The 19,144-nt window shown below is 44.9% G+C and overlaps 1 protein-coding gene across 1 annotated transcript; it reads left to right on the top strand.

Annotated features, from left to right (window-relative positions):
* The first annotated feature begins 1,975 nt into the window (after window positions 1–1,975).
* tmem168a (transmembrane protein 168a) lies at window positions 1,976–11,511 on the top strand. The gene is made up of 6 exons (XM_040174092.2): window positions 1,976–2,219; window positions 2,781–3,737; window positions 3,909–4,184; window positions 5,155–5,297; window positions 8,177–8,454; window positions 9,844–11,511. Exons 2-6 carry the CDS (start codon window positions 2,901–2,903, stop codon window positions 10,392–10,394), a joined length of 2,085 nt encoding a protein of 694 aa, XP_040030026.2. The 5' UTR covers window positions 1,976–2,219; window positions 2,781–2,900; the 3' UTR covers window positions 10,395–11,511.
* Window positions 11,512–19,144: the final 7,633 nt, after the last annotated feature.

Genomic DNA, 19,144 nt, shown 5'->3' with positions numbered 1-19,144 from the left:
AGCCCTAATTGAATAAATGTGGTCCCCTCTTCCGTGTATTACTTATCTTGTTCTTTTTATAAATGGATGAAGGAAGGAATTAGGAGAGGCTCTAATGACCTCTTGGTGCACTAATAGCAGCTACCTTCTTCTACATATACGATGCAACTGACTTGCACTTTATCTCTCCAAATACACACACACACACTGTGGTTCATGTCTTTTGTTGTTTAAGTTATGTTATGTTTTTACGTTCCTGGAGTCTCTTTACATGACCAATAGTATTTTTTGTGGTCTTGGGAATCAAATGGACTACATTTCCAGGTTACCAACAGGCATTACTGCAGTAGGCTACTCTATAAAAGTAATTGTAAAAGAGATTGGATGAGGTTCAATCAATCTGCTCCACTCTTGCTCTCTTTTAAAGAGTTTCACACTGCATGAAGGCTTCTGTAGTTGCAACACAAAGCCTTGGAGAAAACTATTGTTGGCCAGTTGGTGCGCAATATTACAGCACAAATATTCAGTATGGCAACAGATTTAACCATTTTCTACGAGCAGTAATAAACTGAGAGCAGCTGCTCATGGTGGCCATTTTCAACACGTCACACAGCTTTAACTGCTAAAACTAATCAGGATGCCATTCCATTTAGTGTGTCAGAGTCACCCCACTGAGCCAGCAGCACATTACCTGGCCCTGGTAATGTTGGAAATGGAACAGGGCCATAATTTATGTTATAAATCACACGTGTGAAGAAAGGAGTTTCTGTCTGTCGAAATAAACTCTTTTAGTTTTGTGAGCATAATCCAGCAAAGATCCACTCTTCATAAGGGATTTAAGTTAATGTTTCTGGCTGAAATCATCAATGGTCAGGCTCGGAGCTCATTCAAAAGAAAAAATTCAGTCAATTCAAACAAATGTGTCTCTATTGATCTGTATTTTAATAAAAGTCAACGTTTTGGTATCAATGACGTAGATATATCTATATCGAAAAGGGGGCTGTGTGCACAAGCAGTTGAGGAGGCTAAACCACTGTGTGTTCCCAGCTGTGCCTTATGTCAACATCTGATCAAAGCAGCAGAGACACACAAACACACACACACTAAAAACATCACAAGCATAAAAAGGCACACAGATGGATGCCATGGGTTGCTTTAGTGTACCCCTCAGGGTACTGAGTAAGTCTGCTCCTTGATGGTCTCCTGATCGTTACAAATAATCCCATTGAATCAGTAGAAAATCCTAAATAAACCTTTTAACTGGCTTCTCCTCAGTAATGCAGGAAATGGGCTTCTTATCCTAGAGGCCAATGGGTTTATCTTGGTCTACAAAGCCGATGATACAGACTTTTGGGTTGCGACAAGTTGCATAGATTTTTCATTGCTTTGAATAGTCAGAACTACACAGTCAATAGCAATGTATTCTTTTGGTGAATAGTGTGTTTCTGCCATGAGATTTAATAATAATGAATTCAAGCTAGTGACAGCGTTTAAAAAGAAGCTCTGAACATGCATCAAGAAGCATCCAAATGCTGTCTGTTGATTATTGCTACAGTACATTCGGATTCTAGTATTGCTATTCTGTAACGCTGAGGACACTTTAGTTGACGCCTCATTATTGTGTATGTAGTTCCACCTGTTGGTTTCCTGCAATGGTAATGGACAGTAGCTATAACCTTGTTTGAAGATATGGTCTAATAATACTTGAACCTGCCTATATAATATCAAAATGATTTAATGTTTCCTGTAAATAACCTATTACCACAGTTTTAACGACGCAAATTAGCACTGCAAGTTATCACAGTATGATTCCCCAGAATGAATAAAAAGCGGCACTTTATTCTCACATTTTCCACAAACTCTGATACCTTATTGTAAAATATTTCAACAAGCCGTTTTGATTATTGCTGTTTGTATTTCATTATTTCTGTTCGCCTACATTCTCCACATTCCATCCAGGACTTGTTTTTTTCACACGTAAAAAAAAAAACAAAGCAGGATATTAAAAAAGAAAGTGAAAGAAATAAGACTTTTCTCTGCGTCCCTGTTTGCAAAAGGTAACGCCTTTTCCGTGCCTGTGATGTCAAGTTAAGCTTTCAGTGATTGGTGAACTACAGATGTAAATTCAAAAGTATATCGGTAATCCCCCCGCCCGAAATGCGAACCTCGGGTGTTTTGATCCTTGCGAGATACCGTACTTTACAACCCGGAAGCTACGCTGCTGTCATCTAAACAAACATGTAAGTAACGTTTTTGACAATAAAGAATTTACGTAACCGTTTTTTAACATTACTTACTGTGACGTTTGAGCGAGTGTCGCTATTTTCCCTCGTTCACAGTCGAAGAAACGGCAGTAAAACGTTAAGCAGCGAGTTGGTAAACTAGGTAACGATTAGAAAGCAGGGAAGCTATAAAAGTTAGCAAACCTCCCTGCTGCAGTGCCACATCGTCACAAGCTCTCAGCTGGGCCTCATTCCTTGTTTCCTTTGGTTGAGAGACGTTAAAAGCCATTTTACGAGATAATCTGTCCTGTTTATTGTTGTCTTAACAATTAACGTTAACAATATTAATCACTATGCATTTCATCAAATCGCACTGTAGTTTATTTTCAGTCATTGTATGTCCTGTTGAGGCGTTTAATGAGGTCAAGAATATGTAAACTTAAATGATCAAGATGTAAATGATGTACACCATTTCATCTGGGCGTGAGTAGCTATAAGGTGCATCTGTTTGATTGCCCGACATTTGGATTACACGCTATTTAGTGACTCAACTAACTCTGCTTTTTGAATGGTTCACAGGGGCTGATCTTGGTGAATGTCATCAACGGGCGTAGTCCTCCATACGCAAATACGTGCAAGTCATCAGAAGGTCACTGGAAGAAATTGGCTGTATTTGGTTAAGCGTTTTTGAACGCCGCCATGGCTCCGGGGGAAGACGAAGAGGAGCTGTCAGCAGTCGACGAGCCCAAGGAGGTGGACGTGTTTACATCCGTGCGTTGCCTGGGTTACCTGTCCAGTGTCAACCTCCTTGTGGCGGTATGCGTTGGCATGTACGTGCGCTGGGAGGTGACGAGCGAACCAATGATTCTGGTCATCTTCATCCTCGGCCTCTTCGTCCTGGGGATTGCCTGCATCCTCCATTACTACTTCGCTATGGAGAAAGCCAGCCTCAGCTTGTTCCATCTGTGGTTTGGCTTCTTGCTCGGCCTTCTCTGCTTCCTCAACAGCTCCAGCTTGAATTTGAACGTCAAGGAACTGGTGGCCAACTATCTCCTGTTGGCCAGCGCGATCATGAAAACAATGTGGGCTCTAACCGAGCGAATATGCAGCTCCGTCCGTTACAAACCCACCTTGCTCACGTCAACTGAGCTACTCGAGCTCCTGGGATTTGGCATTGCCAGCACCGCCATGCTTCTCCACAACTCGGTAGCCATCATAGGTTTGGTTGTGGCCCTGGGGGCTCTCATCGTGGACCTGAGGATGAAATCCCTCCTGGCTTTGCCGAACCTGGTCAGTTTCGCCTTGGTCACGTCTCTCGTTTTCTTCCAGGCCTTGGGCATCACGGCCAACCCGTACGCTTTAGGCTGCTACCTGGGCAGACTACTGTGTGAGCCTGTGTTGGACATGTACTTCAGTGTGCTGGGGCCCACGGAGCGCTGGGTACCAGTGCTCTCCCTCGGGAGGATCTGGAGGAGGCTGTCCCTGCTGCCGCTGAGTCTGACTGAGCTCGCCTTCTTCGTCCTGGCTGCCTTAAAGGTACACTCGGACTTTGGCAAAAAATGATATTTCCACGATGTGATTGTGTAGAGCTTTCGTGGGACGCAATCATTTTGTTCAATTTTTAATCAGTCATGCTTTAGTATTTGAGTGATTTGTGTTTTTGCATTTGTCAGTTTGAAGTGTTTCACACTTTTGTCTCCCTTTTAGCTCGGCCACTTGGAGCTCTGGTATCTGGTGATTCCAGGCTTCTGTTTGTTTGGCCTTTTCTGGTTCATCTGCCACACCATTCTGCTGATGACAATTTGGGGCTTCCACACAAAGTTGAGCGAGTGTCAGAAGGCCTGGCAGGCTCAGCGGTCCAGAAGCCGGAGTCTCAATCAAGTCATGGCCTCCAGGGGCATCCGCCACTTCTGCCTCATTTCAGAGCGGCTGGTGTTCTTTACTTTGCTGTCGACAGTCATACTGGGAGCCGTGTCCTGGCAGGTAGGAGACACAAGGGAAAATACTTCTAATTTAACTCCTGAACATGAATAGTACAATAGTTACAGGAAAGTGTGTAAAGCATCTAAAGATACAACAGAAATCTATTTTGGTCACCGCTCTACTCTTGTTTTTATGCCTCATTCTAAAAAAAAACTTTTCATAGAACAACTCATAGATCATGGTTAGGGTCCTGTTTTCTTTCTCTCCCAGCCATAGCACTCTAATGAGTTTCATGACAACATCTCTATAAACATATAATTTACCCCATGTTATAAAGAGAGATGCTGGCAGCACTGTGTGGTTAGTAGATGCTCCCCAAGCTGAGGCACTTCTGCTCTCATGCAGAACCAATTTAATTAGCACTTTAATATCCCTATCTACTTGAATAAAGAGCAGCAATAACATATTTAGCCTTATTAGACGTTTACCTTGTCAGTGTCTCAGGGGTCCGAGTCCTAATTTGAAATCTGCTCATAGTTGATGTCTGTTGCAAATTTGTAAGTAAGTTTGCTGTCTGCACTCGTATAGGAGTTTGTGCTTAGCTCTTGTGCTCATGTGTTTTTTTGGATGTTTGGAATTCCTTCCTTTTTATTTTTATTAACTATTTTTCTTTCTTTGTTTTCAATGCCATAGGCAAGATGTCGGAGGATGTAGTATTTTGCATTTGAGAAGTAAACAATGTCATAAAGGTTTAATGAATGAATTAAATTCCTCACTTAGAACTCACTAGTTCCATCTAATGAAGGTATTGATTGGTTTTCAATGCCCTGCTATGAAATCGTACACTGCATCTGGCCTTCATTTAGTTAGTTAGGTCCTGTCAGGTTTTGTCCTGCTGTTGTAACCGTGTCTGTCCCGTATGTTCTAACGGCCTTGCAAAGTGTCACCACCAATTAGCTGCGTCTGGTCGCTTTGGTACGAGCTGTAAGTGTTGAACGAAAGTGACTCCGGTTCTTTTTGCTTCCTGCAGCCCTCCAACGGCCTGTTTCTCTGCGCTCTGCTTGTGGTGCTGCCTCTGGAGTCTCTGACCCACGGCTTGTTCCACGAGCTGGGCAGCTGCCTGGGGGGAACCTGTGTTGGCTACGCCCTGGTCATACCCACTGCCTACTGCAGGTACTGAGGAGGGACGTGAAAAGGGGAATATGGAGATGCACGCAGACTTACACAGACTTTAGCTTAAATCCGCAAGATCATGAAGTTCTTGTAATTGTTTTGTTAATTTATCTACTTTTTTGGCTTCTATATCTATACAGTTCATTATTATGTCGGTAAAGACAAATCATCACCAAATTGCTTCAATGATAAATCAATTATCAAAATAACTGTAGGCCTTTGTTTCTCTCTTCCCTACTGATTCATTGTTTCGTAAGATTTGACTTTTAGGTCTCCATCACAAGTGCATGTACTCATACTGTAGTTGCAGCTCAAACTAACACAAACGGACTACAGCAGCAGCAATGCGCACCCATTTACACATAAACATTTGCCCCGTGTCAAAGCCTTTTCTTGGCATCACAGCCACGGGTTAAATATGACCGCTCACTCCAACTCCCTCCTCGGTTAACACAAAACCAACTGGATAAATAGGCCAATAAATATGCATAAACATGCTGCTAATGCTGCGGCCCTTAAGGGATCATCCCTGTGCTCCGTCCGCTGCATACCAAGTCGTTCAGCTGGAGCCGTTAGCTGCCTCTCCCAGCGCACTTTCAGTTAGCCAGGTTTTTTTTTCTTTTCCTTCCTTTCACGATGCCGACACATCATCTCCTCCTCCTCCTCCTCCTCCTCCTGAGCAGCCAGAGCTAGCCATCACTTTTATCAGGAGTCAAGAATCTTTATTATCAAGATATGTCTGACATACAAGGAATTTGACTTGGCGGTTGGTGCATAACATCAGACAATAAGACAATGAACAACAAGGCCGAGTGCAACATGCAAGAACAACATAGTGCAAGTAAAAGTTGATAATAAAAAGTTAAAAATAAGTGAAAGTGACAGGTGTATGTGCATAGGGAGTGACCGGTGGAGAGGGATGTCCCACTTGAGGTCCTGGGTGATGATGCAGCCCATAAAACGAAAGGAGTCCACAGTGGTGACGGGGGGAGTCACACAGTATGATGCGGGAGGGTGGTGCGTTCTTCCTGAAGTCCACAACCATCTCCACTGTCTTTAGAGCGTTGAGCTCCAGCTTGTGGCTGCACCACGTCACCAGATGGTCAGACTCCCACCTGTAGGCGGACTCATCCCCACCGGAGATCAGTCCAATGAGGGTGGTGTCATCCGCAAACTTCAGGAGCTTGACGAACTGGTGACTGGAGGTGCAGCTGTTGGTGTCCAGGGAGAAGAGCAGAGGGGAAAGAATGCAGCCTTCCCGGGGGGGGACCGGTGCTGATGGTCCGAGAGGCTGATGTTTCCCCACCTTCACAAAGTCAGTGATCCACTTGCAGGTGGAGTCGGGCACGTGCAGCTGAGAGAGTTTGTCCTGCAGCAGAGAGGGGATGATGGTGTTGAAAGAGTCCACAGGATCCTGGCGTAGGTTCCTGGGGAATCTAGACTCTGGAGGATGAAGTGGAGGGCCGTGTTAAACGAGTGTTTCCATCTTTGCCTTTTGGCGATTTTGGGCTGGTGTGTTCTTGTATGCCGACTTTCTGGAAACCAACCTTTTTAGCGGATGCATGGCTCGAGCACTTGGAGAGGACGCCAGCCAGGGGGTTTAACTCTCCAGGTGATTTTTGGCTGCTGGCCCTTGTCCTACCGGAGCTCCAGACTCTGTGTGTGCACGTCCCACGCCGAGATGATGAGAATGCAGCCGTGAATAATGGGCTGTTTGACGGCTGCAGATCATGTTTTCACGACGACAGGAGCCCCACAGGGAGATTAGAAGGATGATAAGGGTGCGGAGGGGAGGTGCGCGCTGGCTAACAAGAGCGAAGGAGGGGGGGGTGGCGACGGAAATAGTGGACTGAGGTTGTAAAACTGCGAGGAGGAGTGGTTGTTAAAAAAACGAAAAGGGACAGACGGAGCTTAGGAAGGGGGAGGGGGGGGGTGACGAGGTGTTGAGCTCTGAGAGAGCTGTGGCTAAAACGGACACGATGAAAGAGAGAGTGTAACGAGGGGGAAGATGTGGTTTGAATTCTCAAACTACAAGCCTTCGCTCCCCTGGGCGCTTTGAGATGTGAAAAGTTGGGATTTAGGTGAGCGGGGAGCTCGGCGAAGTTTGCGGCGTGACTCATCGTGGTCATCTTATTTTGGCAGACGCGTAAACAAGGGAGAGCGGGCACAACACGAGGAGTGTCCGCATTTAGACGAAGACTTGACTTCCACCTCGTCCTTTGTGAAGGTGAGGTGGAAGGTGAGGACGGGGCCCCCGGAGCAGGATGCGATGGCAGAGTTATGCAGATGTCTGCGGGAGTGAGGAATGACTTCGCCATCCGCCGGGCCATGAATAACATCAAGTCTAGTGATGGAAAGCGAATGCATGGCTGCACTGAGAAGATGCTGGCCTTGACGTGTGTGTTTTATCATCCACTTGTTATTATCAGTGACACGCGGTTTTATTAAAAATCCCTTCTCCATCAACTATCTTTAACCTCAGTTCCCATTCTTATTTCCTGTCACCCTGCTCAATTCTTCTCCACCCTTTCTTGGTTCTTTTGTGTCATTTCCTTACTTCCTTTCCATTCTTGAAATCCTTTTACTTCCCTGAGGCTAATGTCATATTCTTCAGCAGTGATCCTCCCCTTCCATCTCCTCTCATCCTCCCCCACCCGCTGATGCAGACGGCTACTCCTCCGCTCCTCTCTGTGTGTCAAACCATCAACTTCTCACTCATGCTTTTCATGACTCCTCTTCTTGTGCCCCCATCTGTCGCTTTTCTTGACGAGCCACCTAACTCGAGTCTCTCCGAGAAGAGGAAAAAAAAGTGTGTCTTACATGCTCTCGTCTCTCTCTCTCTCTGTCTCTCTCTCTCCCTCTCTCTCTCTCCCATCCAGCGCCGACGGCCAGCCCACTCTCCTTCCACCCGAGCAAGTGCAGCAGTTGAACACGCGCTCCACGGGGATGCTGAACAACGTGCAGCGCCTCTTCTCCCACCACATGATCCAGACGTTTGGCTGCGACTACTCCACCAGCGGCGTTACTCTGGAGGCCCTGCAGACCAAGCTCCGCGGCTTCCTGGAGCTTCGCACAGAAGACGGGCCCCGCTATGACACCTATCTGGTTTTCTACAGTGGGCACACACACAAAGGCACTGGTGCTTGGGCTCTGGCTGGTAAGAGCACGCATATCGTCTTTTTGGTTTACCTTCTTGGCCAAATAATCGGTCACCACAGTTGAACCCCACACGCGCTCGGACTTGCTCGTTGGATTTCTTAGGGATGCAATCTTGATACTTCCGTGTCCGTGCTTCTTCACGCTTATTTCAGTTGACGCTGATGTTTTTGGTTTGTGCTTACCCTTTCAGCCGAGACAACGCAATATTAATTATGTAGCATATTTCCGCCCAGGAACACGCAATGTGCCTGACATTTTAAAGTGCATTCAGCAACAAGTAAGATGAAATCATAATGAATAACATATATGAACACACACCTTGCAAAATCCCCCGACCTTCTACCCTTCCATAGTATATTTCCACCAGCAGAGGTAAACCCTTATTTCAGAAATTGAATGTAGAATATTTGATTTGGAAGAATGTAAATCACAATTGGATTTGAAAAAATAGTCACGCACAAAAGCCAACATGGCAAATTCCAAATAACAATGGCGGTTGTTGGTAATCACAAATGTCCTGCAGTGGAAGAATACTGAGATGTGCACAAGCAGGTGGGCGGAGTCCTCGACAGCAACATCCACTGTCTTTGTTTCTGAGCATTTGATTTATTGCTTGCTGCTGCGTTGAATCATAATTTCAGCAAATGCATCCAATCTTTTTTACCAATGTTACCAACCCTCATTTTAATTCACTTAGAAGACGAGCACAGTCCCTTTGACCTTCCCGTCATTTGCTGTTATCTTGTTTTTTTGCTTCTCACAAATAAACATTAATTAATAAAGACTTTACTCAGAGTTGAGCACAACAAAAGAAATAAAGGGAAAAGCAGCATTTGCTGCAAAGCCGTCGCGTCGGGAGCAGTAGATCTGGTACTCAATTTTCATTACGGTCTAATTTCCATTCTTTTCATTTCCCCCTCCTCCCTGTTAATCAGACTCCCAACAGGCAGAGATCAAAGTAGGCCAAAAGAGTTGAAAAATTGCTGTGCCGGACAGCGGTTTGGTTCCGGTAGAGAGAGATCTGTGGCGGGTTCAGGCGCTTTTCGCTGTGACATTCCTTCACTAGAAATGAGAATCGCAGCAGGTTAACGCCGGGTCAGCGCCAGCACTTCTGTTCCGAGATTACTTGACACATTGTCTCTGCGTGTGGCTGCAAACAAGAGAAAGACAAAAGGAACAAAAAAATCCCCATCGAAAAGATAATCACTTTCCTCTGTCACCGTCATCTGTGGACTTCTTTGAGCCGGCGTCAAGCAGATATTTGTGCACTTTTTGAGTGGGCATGGTTTGCAGAAATTGAGAAATTGGGTGAATAAAGTAACAACCATTTTGATGTACAAATCCCAGGGATACTAACTTGCTCTCCCTATCTAACCCCCTCCTGCAGGAGGTGAGAGCCTCCACCTGGCCCAGTTGCTGGACTTGTGGCAGGAGAAGAACGCGGGCCACTTCTCCCGTCTCATCCTCGTCCTGGACACGGAGAACTCCCTGCCCTGGGTGAAGGCGATCCGCAAGGCGGAGGGCGTCTATGTGGCCGTGCAGGGGGCCGAGCTGTCCCTCCCCAGGGCGGACCCGGAGCCCGGGGACACCCCGCTCCTCGGGGACTTCACCGCCGAATGGGTGGAGTTCAACTGCAACCCGGACAGCGACACCCAGTGGTCGGAAAGGGGAAGGGCCGTGGCGGCGGCGTACGGCGTGTCCAAGCGCTGGAGCGACTACACGCTCCACCTGCCCACCGGCAGTGACGTGGCCAAGCACTGGAAGACCCACTTTCCCAAGGCCACATATCCCATGGTGCACCTCTCCAACTGGTGCTGTGGCCTCAACCTGTTCTGGTTGTGCAGCGTGTGCCTGCGCTGCTTCAGGAGGTGTAAGCTAGCCTGGTTCCCGCCAGCTGTGCTGGACACGGGGCAGGGCATTAAGCTGGTGCACTCTTAGATGGTGACCGCTATTGACATTTGGATGCCGGTACTTTGTTTTTTCTTCAAACAGCTGGGGAGGTGTTTTATTGAAAGGAAAAGCGGTTCTTGTATACCTATAATACACAAACGTGCACACAGGTTTTGTCACAATAAGTACAATATGGCCTTCTGTCAGGAAGGTTGTTAAACTTCTTCCAAATAAATCATAAAGAAAAATTGGATTTGCTGTAATGCAGAGATGTTGTGCTGGTAATTTAGTATCAAGGCCTACGCTCAATATTATTTTGTCATCCGACATGAGGGAGGGAAGTATGCTTTTTACATTTAGAGATATCTCATGGTCAAAGGAACTGTATTAACTGCGTATCTATTTCTTGATATATGATGAGGTAAATTACCCATTTATTTTCTATGAGTTTATTACAAACTGATTATCTCTTTTGTTACAAAGTGTAATGCTTTTCAAAGTGTCTTAAAAATGGCTTCTGGGGGGATTCTTTTTATATGGCAGCCTTATTTTTTACATGTAAATGCCTCTTGGGGATTTGATAGACTTACAATTTGTGAGTGGGGAGGGACTCTGTGGTGTCGCACAGCTGGGACGGATAAACTATGGCTGACCTCCGTGACCTTTAGGCTCCAGGACCGTATAGCCACCAAGCCAACTCTGCACTCTTGCTGCAAAATCTTTGCACGATATGCATTTATTCCTGATTCGACTTGAGGCTGTTTATTATCACCAGGCCCTGTAGTGCCCCCCCCACCCTCATCCTGTTGATTTTACACAAAAAGGATTTCAAGTTGAAGAAGTAATTTGTGCTTTACAAACGCAGCACATTCAAGAACTCTACGGCTGTTGTCCTTGACTTGTTATGTAAAACAACAATTCAAGCGCTTCCAATGCTTTTTCTATTGGTGCACTGACCTTAAAAACTCCTGGTGACTCTTATTTTCTACTTAATTTGCTGGAATTGGATCTCTCTCTCCTACACAACCTTAAACGCTGGAGTGGATTGGTCCTTTATTGGCTTCGAGTGGCATTTTCCACATGTTTAATCCCCATCGTGCCTCACTTGAGTTATGCCTGACAATGTCCAAATTAAACTCAAACAATAAACTGATTAAACATTGCAGCCCGATTTACTTGTCCCTGAGATGTGGTGAGGGAATCGAATACATTTGAGTTTAATTACGAGGAAATAATAGAGGAGGAAAAACGAGAAAAGTAAGACATGGAGGTCGACTGCAAGCCAGGCTCATTGAACATGGCCGGCTTTACAGACGCTGAACAAATGCAGATTCTGCTCTGTGGAAACGCCACGGCTGCCCCGCAAATATTAGGATTGTGAGCTAAAGGAAAAATGGGAGCGTAAGGGTATAAGGGGAAGATGAAACGATCCGTGACTGAGGTTTCACCTCGGCTCCTCCTGGATGGACGTGTTGTCCGAGGCCGCTGCTGGGTATTTCAGCGCTATCCGAAAGCGGCGGCCGTGACGCACGCGGAGAGTTTGGAGAGAAGTTAGGAAGACGAAAGCGTCACACCACGTCTTTCGTCCGAGAAACGCCAACAGGGAGAGCGCGAGACAAGGATTCCCTTCTCGCCGCTCTCATCCGGCTGCGCTCAGGCGCTGTAAATATCAAACCATTAGGGAAGTTTAGAGCCGTAAAGATGAGCATTCACAGTGGCAATTAGTGAAAAAGAGACGGGTATGAAGGCCGTCTTGTGTGGGCGTTCTTCTCGTTGCTGTAGCCTGCGAGCTGCGGCTATGGCTAAAGTCAGGGATTCGTGTATAAAGCGGGGAAATTAAATTAGTCGGATTCATTTACTAAACTGTAGATAATAAAAGGGTCAGCCGCCTCTGAGGAAGTTGTGCTGAGTCAGAGCACACACATTTACTGAGAGAACGTACGTGCACAGATTTGACCTCCTGCGTTTATTATTTCACTGTTTCACTATAGGAGAGTCTCACGTCTGTCACTGGATAATATTTGGCGAAAGAACTGCTTTTATAGCAGCGCGCGTCTGCTTTTATAGTCAAATGCTATTTTGTTTATAATCCAGTTGTTTGGTGTTCAACCATGATCTCTTCATTGTTATAAAGGGTTCCTGCAGAGAAGAGCTAAACCGATTTTCAAAGCTTAAATGAGTAGAGTCCATTTTTTTAAACCTAAGCATCCTTTTAAAAGTTCAATTCTAGAAGTTTCACATCCTCTTAAATGTAAATGTACCAGATCCGGATATGTACATAAATGCTGAACGTCCCCTTTTCCCTCCCCATCCTGAGACAGAATGAGTAATGGGATGAGAGATTACGGATTGACCAGCATCCCCGTTTCAACTTCTGCGCTCTGCTTTTTCAGGAGGCCCAGCCGCTGCGGCTCACAGTGGGTCGACATTGAAATGTCAAAGCCATTATCTCAAATTACGAGGTCTGAGGATGCGTTTAGCGGCCGTTTAACCATCCAAAGCTCTCTAGTATGCAAGACATTCATTCGGAAGAGGCTGCCAAAATCGCCATGTTCGCGGGTTTATTTTTCGACATAGCACTTTCTGTGAAACCCATATGGCATTTTCGTTTCACATAGTTTGCATGAGACACTACATTGTTTGGCAGAAACCCTGCATATGATTAACATAAGGGCTGTCACTATATCAGGTTTTCACAACAGGATTATCTTGGAAAATAATTCAGGAAAACCATGTTGTCTCAATGGAAACATATTTGCACACTGCTATCACTAAAAATTATATATTTTGTTTCTCCTTTTAGATGAGTTACACTAAAAAAACTCCGACCAACGTCTGTATTAATTAAAATGATTAAAGTGATGAATTATTTACACAATAATATGTTTTCTGGTGTGTAATATTGTGGTCATCGTCAGTGCTCATATATCACCACGCCCCTAAATAACCTTCCTCCAGTTTAGCTCAACAGCAACACATTGTCATTTTAATTCAATTCAATTCATTTTATTTTGTATAGCCCATAATCGCAAATTACAAATTTGCCTCAGAGGGCTTTACAGTCTGTACACATACAACATCCTCTGCCCCGAAACCCACCATCGGCACAGGAAAAACTCCCCAAAAAATGAAAAAACCCTTCCAAGAGGGAAAAAAGGGAAGAAACCTTAGGGAGAACGTCAGAGGAGGGATCCCACTCCTGGGATGGACAGACTACAATGGATGCCATGTGTACAGAATGAACAATGTATAATACATGCAATTCCTATGACAGAAATGATTCAAGTAATTGTGAGTAGTAAGCCAGGCGCACAGCAGGACCACTGCAGGGGCAACCACCATCAGATAGAACCACCATCCACAGAAGCCTGTGGGGAGGGAGAGCACAGAGACTTTAGGAGAGGGTAATGTTGGTTTACGAGTACAGTAATATGATTAATATCTAAAATAATAATGATGATGGCAGCAGCAGGCGTCAGCATGGCCACGGCAGGTGTCAGGACCAGGGTCCCGAAGGAACCACGATCTACGGAGACCTGATAGGGGAGAAAGCACAAAAAAAACTCCCGGAAAAAAGCTGAATTAGTCATGTGCATTAATAAAACTTGAATTATGGTAGAACGAGAGCGTGAGAGAGGAGCTCGGTGTGTCCTAAGAATTCCCCCGACATTTTAATATTTCAGTTTTTGTGTTTGATTTAAACAAACAAGAAATAACAAACTAATCAATGAGCTGTTAGTGCTGTTTGGCAGATTTTGTTACTTTTGGACAGAAAAAAAGTTTGTTTCTAATTTGTGCTGACTAACAGCTGCTTTCTCTGCAACATAATTGCAATACTGAGAAGAAGTCTGTGCGGTAAATAGATAACTATAGCTCTCGGCAAAAAGAGAAGCATTTCCGTGGAAACTGGTTCTGCAACGCGAGAGCATGGTCCGTCTTTTCTAGCAGGGATTGAGCATTACTTTGACTGGGAGCCAAACGTTTTAATACTCTCAACATTTACTGTGGTGATGAACTAGAATGCACAGACGTTCTAATTTCGAGGCAGAGATTTGAAGCGATTATTCCCGGTACAAGGACAGAAGCCACTCAGGGCGAGGGCTTACGAGGCGAAGCAGAGAGACGGAGGGAGGGGCAGACCTTGAAGCTTCAGCACATCGAACACTCGCCTTGTGAAGTGACCGTCAACGTTACGGCAGGAAAAAGGGAATTGAGTGTGTTATGTGCAGCGTGAGTGGACATCTGTGCCGCTTTGTCCTATTGTGGATCTAGAGGCTAATTCGGAGCAATGCGGCGAACACCGGCATCTGAATGGCAACAGATAGAGATGTATATGAAGTCATGCACCATGGCATCCGATCTCATGCTAATAGGTGGGAATAGGGCCTCCTGCAGTCGTGTCAGCAGCATGGACTGGTCACCTTGAAACACGTCCTTAATCAAACCAAACTGTTCTGGATATTGGCTCTTGTAAGCAGCCAAATGTACTTAGTATGAGCCAGATGATGCCGATACGCTTGATTTAATTAAAAGTGTAAATTGGAGGCTAACAAGACTGTCAGCACAGTGGGATCGGAGGTTCGGTAATTAACTTTGTTGTCACAGTCTGCTTGAGACAGGACGGGGCCGGGCTAAACTGGTCTAGTGAAACAGATGAGCTCCCTTTTCCGTTTCGCACACGTACAGTATTTGTAGTCAGCCACAGGAGGCTTCTCCTGCTCACATGAAATATAGTTTTACGTCACTGCCAAGTGACATAAAACGTTGGATTCGCATGGGAGAGATTTGTCAGCAATGATAAGAGGTTAAATACTTGAATGTGGTGCCAGGGCTTTTTATGTTATTTATTCTTTGTCGTATACAAAGGAATTGGTAGGGAAATACACTTGTTGGGCTGATATATGAGGATATATCATATATATTGATGGCTCATATATCTCATGTCTGTTCAGTAAATATGAAGCTCGAGACTGTGGCTGTTTACCGTGGTTTGGCATAATGAGCGGAAACAGTTTCTGCTCATGCACTGATCAAGCAAACAAGGTGAGCCAGACTAGTTGACTTTTGAGCTTTAGTGGGTTCTCCGAGGCAGATTTGTTTTCCAGACTAGTGGTCTACCAGCCCTGCAGAAGAAGGTACACTACCGACCTGCATTGTGTGGTGGACATAGGTGATTTGTGTTGGACTGGACGGGATAAATGTGCAGGGTTTCAATGCCATTATGAAACCCTTAATTAATCCGAATTTGAAGCCGGACCAAAACCTGGCCCGTCTCCCTGCGTCGTCTCTCTATCGACCCCTATCCCGCCTTCAGATTCCCTCCCCAGCAAATGCACTGCTGATGCATGACTCACCCCAAGCCTCCAAACTGCAAGTAAGTGGGTTATGGAGCCGCACTGGGGGGCAGGTCTCTTCTCTCAACCGTGACATAACATCACACTCAGGCACTAACTGGAGACATACCTGTTTACTGGCTGTAACAAGCAGTCAGCTGGCTTTCAGTGTAGCCCAGGCATCCAGAAAGGTTGGGCTGAAGGGGGATTAAGAGATGGCTGCTTCACGAGACGGTAGATTTACAAGAGGTCTTTTGCTCTGCTGCATGTTTATCAGCAGGTTGTGTTTACCTCTGCACTTCTTGTTTTGTACAGGTGCATGTGTGAGTGTGTTTTTTTGCACTTCATATCCATTTAGCGCAAAAGACATTCCTAATTTATACCATGACCTTTCCCCCAAAGGCAGAGAACATTTTAAAGAGGATTCAAATGGAATTAGTTCTTTGCATTTAAGGGATTCCTTCTGTGGAAAGAGACAAAGCCAAATCAGTACAAAAATGGTAAATATTACTTTGGCCAAGGGTTCATTTTTCGTGTCCTTCGTGTGTGAGTGTATGCGCACATGAGAGTATGAAAAGAGATTTTCTCTGTGTGTGTACTGTCAGCAGAACCACAGGAGGCCCAGCAGTTTCTTGTTTGATTGCAGCCACACAGCTGGCTCTCGATGTTAGCCAGCCAGGCTCCTAGCAACGTGAAGAATCTCTCACACACACACACACACACACACACACACAGATGGGGGAAACATCTTTTTAAACAAAATCAAAGGATGGCCCGACGATGAAACAAAGACAACTTTACGGTTCCAGCTTTTACTCTACAGACCAAAAAGGGGAGAGAAATATGAGAAAATCAAAAGAGAAGAGCTATGAAACACAGATCGCTGTACATCAGTGGAGCCAAAGGGGAGGGAAAAGTGCACCTGTCCTTCAATGATCAAAAACACTTACAAACACTCTTTCACTCTCAGGACTCTCTGAAATATCCATGGACACACATTACATGCTGCAAGTTAAATGCTAGTGTCCACACAGATGTTGCCTGTGTTTTACCGTGGGATTGAAAGGCCCTCGCTCAGATTATCCGCCGCGATCTGAGCCTCATGCTTATGGGCAATTGGGCAACGGCATGGAATAGCCTAATTCAGATGACTGGGTGTCCCTGTTCAGAGGAGAGACAGAGAGGCGCTGTGTGAGATTTTGCATCCATAGGTTAGCAGAAAAAAAGAAGAGAAATGGGTAATGCCGAAGGGAAAAAGATTAGATAAATATTGTCATATAGAGGCGTGGATACCCTCCCATCGAGGAGCGCTGACATCCGAACGTGGAGTGCAGTGTGGGAACATTCCAGACTTATCTCTTGTGGCGTGAGTGTGACTGCTTGGAGAGAGAAATTCACAGGGAAAGAAACCGAGAGAAGGAGGTTCAAAGAGAGCAAGAGAGAGAGGAGCAGTATGTGAGGAAGAGCGAAATCAAGACCAAGAGACAGACAAGATAGGAAACAAAGAGGCACAGTGAGAAATGGAAAAAGTGTGTGTGTGGGGGGGGGGGGGGGGGGCTGCCAGGCGATGTTTTAGGGGTGAGGAAGATTGCTGTTGCTACATTTTGAGTCCAGCTTGGAGAAAAAGTTCTTTCTTGCTCGCTTACTTATATGCCTACTGTGCCTGTTTGAGCCAACTACACAGGCAAAGGGGACTGTCTGCCATATTATGAAGGTTTATCTTGAGAAAATTATAATTTTATTATATCTATAGCATCTTGAACAATACGTAATGTAATCTGAATTAGCATGATAATACCATGCCAAATTAAAGTGGTGTCAGGTTGACACAAACATGAGTCACATCAACCATGATGTCAATTTTAGACTTTTGTCCCCAAAGTCCCCTTTTGTATATTTCTGTGTGATTCTACCAGCCGAAAGAAACCTCTTTAGTTTTGGCCAGCGAGCTGTTTCCAGCCGTCTCCTGGCTCAAACTTCACCTTTAAAATTGGAAACAATCCCAGAGTGTGGAGTTAAGAGAGAAGTGAGCATACAGACTTGTGCAGAGCCCTGCTTATTCCTACTTAAGGCTCGCTGCTCAAGGCTACTTAACCTGCTACCAGCATAGCAAACGAGCATATGCGTAGCATATCTTTCCTGGTGCATGTGTTAATTAGATCTGTACAGAGTCCTATCTATATATAATCTATTGTCTTATCTTTATGAATAAGAATTTCAAAGCATCTGTGCTGTTAAAAAGACCGTGCTCAATAAAAAACAATAGACAATAGTCTTATTGTCGCATCAAGAAAGGAAAATGAACCCGAGGAGCATCACACCAGTCGACCGTCCCATCACCTGATGGGGCTCGTCGCGTTTGTTGTGAGAAATGTATTATCAAAATTAAGTTTGCCTGAATGATTCAATCATTTCATGATTAAAAACTCTCTTCCGCTGCCCTCGGCGCCGCACTTTAACGACGCCCTCAAGGACGCCGCCGTGTCCAAACTGCTCCGCCAACAGTTTATTTTTTAAATAATTTTCTTGATTGAGATTTTTCATTATCATCTTCCTCGTCCGTTATTCTGCGGCTACCCTTCCTCTTAACATCATAACTGCATCTTCACCTGCAGTTGATAAGCCCCTTTATCAGGTTGAGTTGTTTTAGAACCTGGCCGTTGATCATATTCGGTTTAATAATCCCTGTGTGCAATGGCGGATCATTGGAAATCATGACCTGGTGCATATTCAATAAAATTGATGGAAACAGCATGTAGAAATGACTAACTTATGATCCATATGCGTCTGTGCAATGAGAATATATGCAAGAATGTCCTTCATGTGTGATCTTGCTGATCAGTGAAGGGATGCATCCTCATGCATGCTCAGTACTGTTTTATATACTTTTGTCCGCAACCGCATATTTGAGATGGATAAAGAAGCTATACATAATTTAAGTGTGCCATAGAGCCATATACAGTAGCTTTACCATGCGTAATACAATGTATTACCCCGGGAGAGTCTGGGGAAGTCATTTTTAATGCATATCTGTGGTTCTTGAAGCAGCCCTGGAATGCCACATGTTCCCCAGTAATGAAAAATAAGCATAACACAACTAGATACAACACCAGTTCAGTGGATTAGCTTCTCGCAGCATGGAACAGAATACAAGAGTTTTCAGGTCACAAGGGAGTCAAATGTCTCTGAGCTGTTGTTTCCCGAATGTGCCAAAGTCTGTGTTTCTTTTTAAAATGTAGGGCGAGAGGCTTGCCTGAAAGGAAAAATGACAACATACTCAACCTGACATGACACAAATCCAGAGTTTATGTTTCTAATTTTCTTTTGCACATCTCTTAGATTGTCATGATCGGGCGTACATTTGATACCAATGTCTGCTGGTATAAGGCTTAGATATTTTTATTCTTTTCTTTACAATGAAGACCAATGGAAGTCCAGCCCTGACCTGCAGAGACAAGTGGCTGC

The sequence above is a fragment of the Gasterosteus aculeatus genome, chromosome 4 (assembly GCF_964276395.1).
Source record: "Gasterosteus aculeatus chromosome 4, fGasAcu3.hap1.1, whole genome shotgun sequence".
Taxonomy (NCBI): domain Eukaryota; kingdom Metazoa; phylum Chordata; class Actinopteri; order Perciformes; family Gasterosteidae; genus Gasterosteus; species Gasterosteus aculeatus.
This window is presented reverse-complemented; position numbering and strand designations above follow the sequence as displayed.